Here is a 10694-nt window from a genome sequence, read left to right as displayed (position 1 = left end):
GATACACACACCTGGCCCGTGCTCGGTGCAGGGGAGCAGTTAAAGGCACTGGTGTGGACTCAGACACAACTAAATCCCGATTTGGCTTCAAACCGGCTACATAAACTCAGGCCCACTATTTAGCCTCTTGGAATCTGTAAAATCAGAACAGTACCCGTCTCACAGGGACAAGGACAGGGACTGACATGAGCTGAAGGCAAAGCCCCCAGCACAGCCCAGGTGCTCACTCGCTGAGTTCCTGTTATCACTAGTGTCTGCACCTGACTCCTGCCGGGTCATCTGATCCACCAGCAGTCATCTGTATCTACAGCTGGTCACAGAGGGAAGGGGGCCCTCCGTCACTTATTTACCCAAAGTTGGCCGCAGGCTCCCTCAGTCCCTGGGCTTCTCTGTTCAGGGTCCCCTGTCCATCATGAGTCTGCACCTCGGGTCCCTCGTCACTAGGTATGGTTTTCAGTGCATAGGTGTGCACACCCAGCAGCTGGGAAGGAGACTGGCATAAACACCTGGCCTGTGGATCCCAACTCTACCACTTCCTGGCTCAGTGATCTCAGCTACCAGTGACCAAGTCACTACCCAGTTTCTGAGTTCCAGTTGTAAAAACAGGAAACATTTCCTTCCTTGTGAGATAACCAAGTACTCAGAAGCTTTTCGTTATTAAGGACGTCCAGACATACCATGAGTCACATACCATTCCAGGAGGGCAGCCTGGAGATCTCTGGCGCCTTTTGGTGTGTTTCTCCCCAGTCTGAAGGTCCCAGCTGTCCCGAGGCTTTCACAAGTTTCCCAGAGCTCAATTAACCACAATGTGATCACAGTAGAGAAGGCTTTGATTGTTTAAAACACGATTAAAGGAAACCAAGCTGTGTGAACAAGTTACAGCTCCACCCATACGGAAAGAGGGGGCGCGGGGCACGTGACTGAGGTGCCTGGAAGTCATCCCAGTGGCTTCAAAGGCTCCATCCCTTCAGGAAGTCCAGTCACAGTCCTGCCGACATCGGGCCACATGGAGTTGGGGTGGACGGTCCGCCTCCTCACCACCTGCCAGGGGTAAGTGCACTGGTGCTGCTGGTCACTGAGCACGGCAGTATGGAGCTGGGTCCCAGCAGGGCTCATTTGGAGAGGGCGGGAAAAGCCACGGCCCCATCACTTCAGAGAGGAGCAGATTCCCCCGTCCCATCCCCCACTACTCCCCCTGCCCCCCCCCCCCCCGCAGCTCGCCCTCAGGCATAACACGAGACTGGGTTTGGCCAAGCAAGTAGCCACTGAGGGGGCATATGAGGCACTCTGGTACTCAGCAGGGAGCACCTTGGAAAGCCGCCCACCGGGCACAATGCACCACAACTTTGGCTTGTTGCATGGGGAGCTAGAGAGTGAAAATCAGCTGGGCAGGGGCTCTGCCAAGAGAGCGAGGCTGAGCCTGCCCGGGGCCAGGTGGGGAGGCCCTGATCCGGGCAGGGGCAGGAACGGAAGTCCGAGGCGTCCCTGGGGCTCATCCCTTGTGGGGCAGCCGGGGTCACGCGGTTCTTGGGAGTGTAGGTCATCAGGGTTCCTCGGGCTGCCCGACATTGACGGGCACGTAAGTCACAGGGAAAGGCCAGGATCTAGGCCAGGGCTGTGGCAGCAGCGAGAGGTGGAGGCACGTGGTCACAGTGCAGGTGGACGAGGAATGCAGCGACACGAAACAGAACAGCAAAGAGCAGTCAGCTCCTCAGCTTCTCTGCGGAAGCCCCTCTGCTGCTCTTCTTCTCCTTCCATCACCTTCCATCACCTTCCACCTTCTCCATTCCAGCCTCACGTCTGGGCGGGCTGGATAGAGGGCACGGCAGATGCTGGCCGCCCAACGGTCAGGGCGGCCCAAATATAACGCACGCCTTCCGGGGAAAGCTGCCGGACACCGTTACCTCCCTCACTTTCCACGTACAGGTTGCACCTGCATCCTGGCTTATCTGAGCTGGAGAGAGTCTCTACCAGATCCTTAGGGGCCGAGAGGGGATATCAGCTTGACTTCACACAGGGAGCAGGGAGCACACAGCGTGAGCAGCTGGGGCGGCGTGTGTGGAGAACCCAAGAAGTCGATGCCAGGAAGGGGTAGAGAAGCCACCAAGCAGAGCGGGTGGGCAGGAGATTGGTGGGGAGAGCAGGCCCCACGCGGAGGCCAGAAGAGGTTCGGGCCCAGAGCGCAAAGCTGGTCTGTTGCTGAAACCAGAGAGGAGGCCCTGGCAGAGAAGAGCTTCTGGGGGGAAACACCTCCACCTGCTCGTGGGTGCCCTTCCCGCTTCACTCCCCGTCACGCAACAGGGGCTGGAAAGACAGGCAGAGGCACAGGCGTTAATGGCAGGACACCACAACTGCCCCTGACTGGCAGGAGTCGCACCTGGCCTGAGCTGTTCAGACAGACCCCCGACCCGCAGGGCGGTCCCCGCCCAAGCCACCACATCTCTCAGGGAAGCCCCAAAGTCCCTCAGTCCGATGCACCCCCCGTCTCACCACATCCCTCAGGGGGAAAGCTACCCACACACCGAACCCACACCGAACCCGTCAGCCAGCACCTGCTGGATAAGCTCCGCCCCCAAGACCAGCCCCAAAGCTGGGAGAATGGGAATTCCGACACCGTCTCGTCATGCTCAAGCCCTTCCTTGGAGGACAGAAGGCCACACTTTCCCCTCATGAAGCCACAGGAATTTGGAGAAGGGCGTAACCATCTGTCCTCTCCCAAGGGACAGGCCCCGGGAGCCTCTGAGCAGCTCCATTTGCCCCCATGGCTGGGATGAGCCGCTTTGACACAGGGCCCCCCCATCAGCCAACCTAACCCCACCATCAGTCGACCCGGTTTCCCACCATGTTACTGAGCGGGCTTCCCGGCAAGGCCCGAACCCTTCCTGGGTGACCCTTCTCTAGGCCTGGCCCTATCCCAACGTGGAATGAAAGACCCAAGACCCCGTACCTGTCCTTCGCTCAGGATCCCTGGCTCTGGGCGTTTCCAAGACGAAACCAGGAGGATATAGAGCACCAGTAGCCCAAAGACCACGACCAGCATCCCAGTGCTGTTGGCAAAGACAGCTTCACTGGGCAGACTGGAGTATGGCTGGGTGTTGTTGTTCCTGAAGATGACAAAACACCGTGGGCCCTCGAGAGATTTTTGCCACCTGTTTTTGCCCAGTGATAGACCCAACACCCTTAACAGATGGTGAGAAAAGCTTCCAAGGACCATCTGTGACCTGGAATGTTAACATAGTTTCTGGTCCCTGCCACCACCACAAGTATCTGCAGGATGCTTTTCACCTGTGAGGAAACTAAAGCTCAAAAATATGAGCTTGCCCACAGTCGTACAACTAGTAAATGGCATAGCCCAGACTTAAACCCAAGTCTGACCTCATATCTTCCTTGCTTTTCACTACCCAACCCCCATGCCTTAAAATAATGGGGGATGGTGGTGGTTAGGCATGAGGTGGTCATCTTAACCCCCAGCTCTGCCACTTTCGGGCCGTGTGCCCTTAGGGAAGTTACTTAACTTCTCTGTGCCCCAGCTCCCTTATTTGTAAGTGGCAATGACAACAGTATCCATGTTGTAAAATGATCAGAGGATTAAATTTAAGGCGCTTAGAATAGCTTCTGACACACAGTAGGTACTAAGTCAATCTGATGGTAGATAAATTGTTTGCTGACCAATTTACCAATCCCAACCTAAAGATTCCATGACCTTCCAGATCAAGAACAAGCCCATCTCCAAAGGCTCCCCACCCCTGGATAGGCCCTGTGATCCCAGGGTGCATCTTTGGAAGACGCTATGCCTTCCCCTCGACATTAGAGCTGGGGGCCCCATCCCACTCACAAACTGAAGAAGAGCTTCTCATTAATGCCGGAAATGACAGACGCAATGGACAGAAAGAGGATGACAGCTCCAAAGAAGACGTGGATGGGTTTAAGGAGGCTGCGCAGCCACACGGACACCCACGGCAGCAGGAAGACGACAAAGCCCAGGAACCACTGTGAACACAGCGAGGTGCCTGACTGCACCGTGCTGTTCCCGAAGGTGTAGCAGGCCATCCCGCCCACCTGGGCCCCCGACCCCACAGTGGCCTATCGCCCTTCTTTCCCAGCTCAAACCTCCCACCAGCTCCCGCACTATGGTCGATTTCTTAGCCGAACCAGAATGTTCCACGAAATGCTCAGCTACAAGCCCAGTCTCCCGAAAGCCCAGCCACCCTTGTAATGTCTCTGCTGCCTTCCAGTCCCGGCCCATAAAACTCGCCTGTGCAGGGCTGACGTCAGTGTGCAGAAACCACTTCGAAAATTGCTTCTGGTTCACAGAAGGGTGGGGACGGGGAAGGTGGAAAAGATCACAGACCACATCAGCGTGGCATGTGCTGTGATAAAGCTAGGACAACGGAGGGGCAGGGGGACGGGCGTGGGAACTACCAGTCTCCTGCGGCCACTTAAGCTGCCAATTCTATGGGATGCACCCTGCAGGGCCATCTCTGGGCAATAACCGGAGGGAGTATTTGGTGCGGATGCCAGCGAAGTCCCAACCGGAGCCCACGGCCGCCGTCGGGGAGCGGGAACCCGAAGGAGAGGACCCACCTGGCAGGCAAAAAGGAAGACGGTGACGATGCCCAGCCAGCTGTGCAGGGAGTAGAGGCTGACGGTGTTTTCGTGGTTGTGAAACTGAAAGACGACGACCAGCCCCAGCACAGTCAGGATGAAGGCCAGCAGGTGCAGGACTGCGTGGCCAATCTTCCATGGCAGCTTGGGCCCCACCCACGACTGCGGCAGGCGGTACACCAGCGATGCTGCGGGAGAGAACGTCCCAGGGCCCGGCCTCTTCCCCTCGGCTCCCCCAGCACATTAGGGGGAATTAACCTGACGCAGTCCCACACCGTCTCCCAACCAGAGAGGAAGGAAATGCCAGCACGTGGCCACCCACTCCCTGGCATCTCCTCTCCTCACATCGTTTCAGCCGTGAAGGGGGCAGAGGGAGACAAAACAGTGACAAAAAGGGAGAAGCGGGTTTCTTGGACCCACCGGTCTGTCATTACATGATGATGTGTACATATGTCGTTACATAACAAATGCACTCAAGCACAGTTCTGCGGGTGAGAAAGCAATGTCGCTTTCATTATTTCTTCCACCTTCTTACAAGCGCAGTTAGCTGTCACAAACCCGGGCTCTTAATCGGGTTACACAGACCGAGGTCCACAGCCCGGCTCTGCCTCTCAGCTCTGTGGCCTCTTGTTTCTAAATCTCAGTTTCCCCATCTGTAAAATGGGGAGAGCGGCAGAGCCCATCTCACAGGCTTCTCGTAGGAACAAAACGGGCTGAGGTATCTGAAGTGCACAGGTTAAGCAGCTACGACCAATGTCATCACCGTTCCCATTTTACAGGTGGGGAAGTGAGGCTCACTTGGGCCCAAGGCCCAGCTCTGGATGCACGGGGCAAACACGGGCCTGGCACGGGTAAGCAGCTTCCTCATGGAAGGACCCGTGTCATGAGACGCTTCAATCTCCTGCTCCCTAAAGCAGAAGTTGGCAAACTACAGCCCATGGGCCAAGTCCAGCCTGCCATGCATTTTTGTGAGTAGTTTTACTGGAACACAGTCACGGATGTGTTTTCATGTCATCTATGGCTGCTCACGATACAAGAATAAGGATGGGTAGTTGCAACACAGATCGTAGAGCCTGCAAATCCTGGAACGTTTACTATCTGGCCCTTTACAGAAAAAGCGTGCCAACCCCCCGCCCCAGAGTGTCCGTGAAGCTCTGCTTCTCAGATGGCCCCCCTCCTCACTACTACCTTCCTGTAAATGACACCCGGGGCCACAGACAGCCCGGCCTCCCCCCACTCTCGTAGCCGCAAACCCAGCAGTGACAAAGGCCAGCTGTGGAGAGGGAGAGCTCTGCCCCGGCCGGGTCTGGGTCACAGCACGTCTCCCAGGGCCTCATACTCACCAGCACTGTAGACCACCACTGAGCCAGCGACCATGAACACGGGGTGATAGTTGAACATGAGGCGGCTGGTGCCATCCCAGGCAAAGCCACCATGCCACAGCTGCATCCAGTAGATGGTGAGGATGACGCACATCAGGCCCAGCAGCGACAGTGCATAGCAGGACAAGTAGAACCACCCGACAGCCATTCTGACCAGGCGCCCCTGGAAGCAGCAGAGGTCACACGTCCCCGCCGGCTCTGCTGGCTGGAGCGCACCCCACACGCCAGCTAAAGGAGGGAACACTGAGCTCGCTCTTGCCCAAGGGGTGGGTGCTTTTCACTCCAGATCTCCTGCCACCAGCCCGGGCACTGCCCCGTGAGGCCTGATCTCTGGTTATGGACAGTGAGGCTGGCCCCACCCCAGCACCCAATGGTACACAGTACGGCCAGCTTGGGCCTGCGGCCGGCTCTGGAGAGGGCCCTCCTCTGCCGGGGCCAGATGTCAAGGCTCTGGGCCCAAAGCCCTGCGATTAGTCTCCCTTCACAGGGCCAAAAGGTAAAGAATCCACCCCACCCTTTCCCCACGGAAAGTTAGGGATAGGAATCAAAATCCAGGCTAGAGTCATAGAAACGCCTCAGCCCTCAGTTCTAACAGAAGGAGGCAAAACCATAATCTGCAAGGAGCAAACACACCATCATTAGGAAGAAGGAAGAGAGGAAGTCCTATGATCTCCCACTTCTACAAAAAAGTTCTTCCCCAGACGGTGAACTCCGTGGGGCTAAACCTCCCACTGAGGAAGTAAGATCAGGCTGTTGCTCTAGAACCTCCACACTCCATGCTTGCAATTGGACAACAGCCCTCAGGTGTCCCCAGGCCTGACACTTCTGCTTTCTCTTCCTCCGTGGAAAGTTCAGAGGAGAAAGGAGGAAGCAAGAACTCATGGTCTAGAAAGCAAGAGTTTATTTTTAGCTTTCCCTGTGTACCTGATAAACTCAGAAACCAACTCTGGTTTCAGACAAATGCCTCGGGCCCTAAGCAGTTGCACTTTAACACCAGGCAGGTGGGCGTGAGGTTTGGCGGGCAAACACACAAAGCCACAGGGCCGTCTCGGCTTTTCCGCTAACTACACCTGCAGGCAGCACAGGCCCAGCTCTCAGGGCGGTCACCCTGTCCCGCAGACTCACACCGAGAAGGGGACACTGCGGCAGGCTGCAGTTCAGATCCCTTAATCTGAGGCTGCTAACAGAGAGGAAAGGAAGTCCCTGAAACCGGCCAGAACTCCCAAGGAGGTAACACACTGGATTCCCTCACCTTTAGAATTACTGGTAGGCTGACAGAGTGTGGGCCTAGGCTCCGATCCTTAAGAAATGAGGCATCTGGAGGAAATCACTTGGCATGTGTAGGACTCAGTCTTCTCATCTGAAAAAAGGCATGGTAACAGGAATAGAACTTACTGAGTAGAACCTGTGAACACAGGATCCCATTTGCTCCTCTTGACAACCCTGTGAGAGGTCCTCAGCCTCACTTTACAGAGGAGGAAACCAAGGGTCAGAAAGATTTGGGGCACCTGAGCGGTTCGGTCGGTTAGGCATCCGACTCGATTTCGGCTCAGGTCATGATCTCACGGTTTTGTGAGTTCAGGCCCCATGTGGGGCCCTGTGCCAACAGTGTGGAGCCTGCTTGGGATTCACCCAGTCTCTCTGCCCCTCCCCTGCTTATGCTGTCTTAGTCTCTCTCAAAATAAATAAATAAAACTTAAAAAAAAAACCAACTTAAAAAAAAAAGAAAAGGAAGATTAAATACCAGCATTAGGACCCAGTAAAGGGGTAGGAAGTTTCAAATCCTTGTCCGTTTGGCTTCAAGTCCCCTGTTTTTTTTACCTTGACCATAGGTTGTCAGAAGGTCAAGTGAGGGGCGCCTGGGTGGCTCAGTTGGTTAAGCGTCCAACTTCGGCTCAGGTCATGATCTCACAGTTTGTGAGTTCGAGCCCTGCGTCAGGCTCTGTGCTGACAGCACGGAGCCTGGAGCCTGTTTCAGATTCTGGGTCTCCCTCTCTCTCTGCCCCTCCCCTGCTTGTGCCTTCTCTCTCAAAAATAAATAAACATTAAAAAAAAGTTTTTTTTTAAAAAAAAAGGTCAAGTGAGAAAATGTCCGTTAAGGACGCTGTGAGAGCTAAATATTCTGCTTTTCTCAATGTTGTCACAGCAGTTCATCCAAGCTACCAACTAAAGCCTGAAGCTCGTGGTCCCCGTGGCTGCCCAGGCCTCTCAGTGGCCCCAACAGCATGTCACGCCAGTTCTCTCCATGACAGGTGTCCACCTAATCAGAAAGACACTGAGCTCTCACAATGTGATCCAAGTTAGCAGTCACCACACTGAGAAAGTTACATCCAAGGGCTGGGGGAAAACCAAGCTTCCATAAGGCTAGAAGGAGAAAATAATGTCTTCCTAGAAGCTTCCTGACTCAACTCCTGAGCTCAGAGATTTGCTGCCCAGCCTCAGAGGCGTCCCCTTAGTCCCAATAAGAGCAGAGGAAGTTTCGGGTCACCAGATGTTCAGTCACCCCCCAGTGAAGTCAGCATGAAGCACTTGGTCAGCAGGCTCCATCCATCAGACAGTGTCTCTCATGACTTTCTTTTCCTTTGGAGGAGGAAAAAACAAAAGTAAATATAACCCAAAAGAGACTGTCTCCACCCTCCTGGATTACTGCTCTGGGACAGACTTAGAATATTCAACGGGGACACTTTCCTGAACGAGGGCTGCAATATTACACTGCTCACAGTACACAGAAGAGCCCTTCCTCTGCCCGAGTGTGCAAAAACAGAGAAAAAAAAGAATACAGTGAAAACTGCAACCCAAACGCTGAGAACAGTCTTTCATTTATTCCAAGAAAGTAGGTTTGTGCTATGATTTCAGGGTGTGCTCACCATTGTTTGGTCTCTGATTCTGCGCATTCCAAAGTAGAAATCCCCATACGCTTCTACAAAGGCCCAGAATGGTAAATACCTTAGGCTTTGTAGGCCGGACAGTCTCTGTCACAACTATGCCATCGACTCTTCTGATGTAGTGCAAAAGCAGGCACAGACAACACCTTCACAAATCAACACGGCTACGTTCCCCTAAAAACTTTATTTGCGGGCAAACTTTATTTGCGGGTTCATGTTGTCTTTACATATCACAAATATTATCCTTTTCGTTTCTGTTAGTTATCTAAAAATGGAAAAACCTTGGAGCGCCAGAGTGGCTCAGTTGGTTAAGCGTCCTGACTCTTGATTTCAGCTCAGGTCATGATCTCACAGTTGCGTGAGCTTGGGCTCCACGTCCAGCTCTGCGCTGACAGCACAGAGTCTGCTTGGGACTCTCTCTCTCTCGCTCTCAAAATAAATGAACATTTTTTTTTAATCAAAAAAAAAATGCAAGTGTGCCAGATTTGGCCTGGAAGTTACAAGTTTTGTCAACTGTGATCTAAGAAACATACTCCCCAACCTAATACTTTCCTCGGTCCCTTGACAAAAAGGATTCTCCCTGGCTGCATCAGGCCCTGGGGTAGGAAATGGGTAAGTTTCCATTCAGCTCTTAATCTTAGGAAAAGGCTCTATTCCAAGCTCTTATATTACTTTTATAATTTAGAACTACAAGCAGATGAAGGGATAGAAAGTCAATTTGTTGTTCCTGCTTCCGGATGAATGGTGGGGGATTTAGGAATCCTGAGAATCAGACTTCGGGTTCAAGTCCTAAACGCTTCTCTGACAGATCAAAATCACCGGGACCCAAAGAAAGAAAGCGACTTGGCCACGGTGAGTGGCAGAGCTGGTACAGGAACCCAGGTTCACTTCCCCTCAGCTCCAAGAACGCCTCACTTCCAAACGTAGCTTCTGTAAAATCAGGGCTCAGGAGTGAGGACCCCTGAACTCCAGCCAGGAGGTAGGTAAGCAAGGTGCTCCTTAGCACCACAGTGATTACAGACCCGCCCTTCCGGACTGCTCCCGTTTGGCTCCGGTGTCGGGAGAACCGCTCCAGGAATCCGGAGCCCGATCCCTGACTCTTCTGCGGGGACGAAGGGCGGCTGTCGGTCCTAGCTAACCTTCGATGAAAACTACGGCGAGGAGCTCCGCCTGCTGACTGCGACTTCCGAAGAGCTTTCGTGCCTGTGCAACCACACCTGTAGAAGGAAGGGCACGGACAGCGGTGTCCATTTCCTACAAGAGAAAGCTGAGCCCGAGCGAGGGGTAGCGACAGCACGAGGGGAAATAGCAGCGGAGCCAGCACTCGAACCCAGGTCCGTGAACTCCCCACCCGAGCTCTTTCTCACCCCCGAACCACAGAGGGTCGCAGGGGTCTCTCGGACCCGCCTCTCGCCACCCGGCGCCGCGGCTACTAGGACTCCGGGAAGTTGGAATCGGGACTTTCGGAGACAGACCCACCCGCCGGGCACCGCCACCCAGTGCCCAAAGAACCGGGCCGCCGCCCTCTCTTATAGGCTCATAGCACTTCCGGCCGCGCGCGCGGCCGCCTGGGAAATGAAGTCTGGAGTTGTGGACTCCAACATCAGTCCTTCCGCTGGTGTTTCTTCCCTAGGGAGTACCGCCCCGGCTCCGCCCTGCCTCTCACCCCGTCCCCCATCTCGCGTTCGGGCGGACGCGAAGCCTCTCGCCTGGGGCTGGGTCTCAGCAAGGCCGCGGGACAGCGACTGGGAGGGACAGGAGCTGGACGCGGCGACGCCGGGAAGGCACCAGAGGACCGAGCCCAGGGAAGCGGGGGCCCAAA

The 10694-nt window shown here is 54.7% G+C and overlaps 1 protein-coding gene across 17 annotated transcripts; it reads right to left on the bottom strand.

The window, feature by feature from the left end:
• Positions 1 to 812: 812 nt before the first annotated feature.
• LOC106977856 (lysosomal membrane ascorbate-dependent ferrireductase CYB561A3) lies at positions 813 to 10675 on the bottom strand. 17 transcript variants are annotated; one of them, XM_027045363.2, is made up of 9 exons: positions 10240 to 10394; positions 9895 to 10089; positions 8476 to 8567; positions 7240 to 7347; positions 5949 to 6150; positions 4585 to 4793; positions 3836 to 3990; positions 2948 to 3104; positions 813 to 2304 (listed from the first exon to the last, which is right to left on the bottom strand). In XM_027045363.2, the coding sequence occupies exons 5-9, from the start codon at positions 6133 to 6135 to the stop codon at positions 2281 to 2283; spliced, it is 732 nt and encodes a 243-aa protein (XP_026901164.1). In that variant the 5' UTR covers positions 6136 to 6150; positions 7240 to 7347; positions 8476 to 8567; positions 9895 to 10089; positions 10240 to 10394; the 3' UTR covers positions 813 to 2280. The 17 variants fall into 17 exon arrangements, with proteins under 17 accessions (XP_026901164.1, XP_026901169.1, XP_053059070.1 ...); XM_027045368.2 differs by having other exon boundaries at positions 8491 to 8567; XM_053203095.1 differs by lacking the exon at positions 10240 to 10394 and adding an exon at positions 10539 to 10675 and having other exon boundaries at positions 1209 to 2304; positions 7732 to 8567; positions 10012 to 10089.
• Positions 10676 to 10694: the final 19 nt, after the last annotated feature.

Source organism: Acinonyx jubatus, chromosome D1 (assembly GCF_027475565.1).
Source record: "Acinonyx jubatus isolate Ajub_Pintada_27869175 chromosome D1, VMU_Ajub_asm_v1.0, whole genome shotgun sequence".
In the NCBI taxonomy this organism is placed as follows: domain Eukaryota; kingdom Metazoa; phylum Chordata; class Mammalia; order Carnivora; family Felidae; genus Acinonyx; species Acinonyx jubatus.
Note: the sequence above shows the minus strand (reverse complement) of the source record. Positions and strands in the feature narration are given on the sequence as shown.

What these genes read in the sequence shown, in the direction of transcription:
- LOC106977856 (XM_053203092.1), bottom strand. Translation starts at nt 6,135, where the DNA reads ATGGCTGTCGGGTGGTTCTACTTGTCCTGCTATGCACTGTCGCTGCTG. An exon ending in TCTTCCTTTTTGCCTGCCAG is followed by an intron (nt 3,991 to 4,584) that starts GTGGGTCCTCTC and finishes CTGTGTTCACAG; the next exon opens with TGGTTCCTGGGCTTTGTCGT. An exon ending in GGATCCTGAGCGAAGGACAG is followed by an intron (nt 2,305 to 2,947) that starts GTACGGGGTCTT and finishes CTGTCTTTCCAG; the next exon opens with CCCCTGTTGCGTGACGGGGA.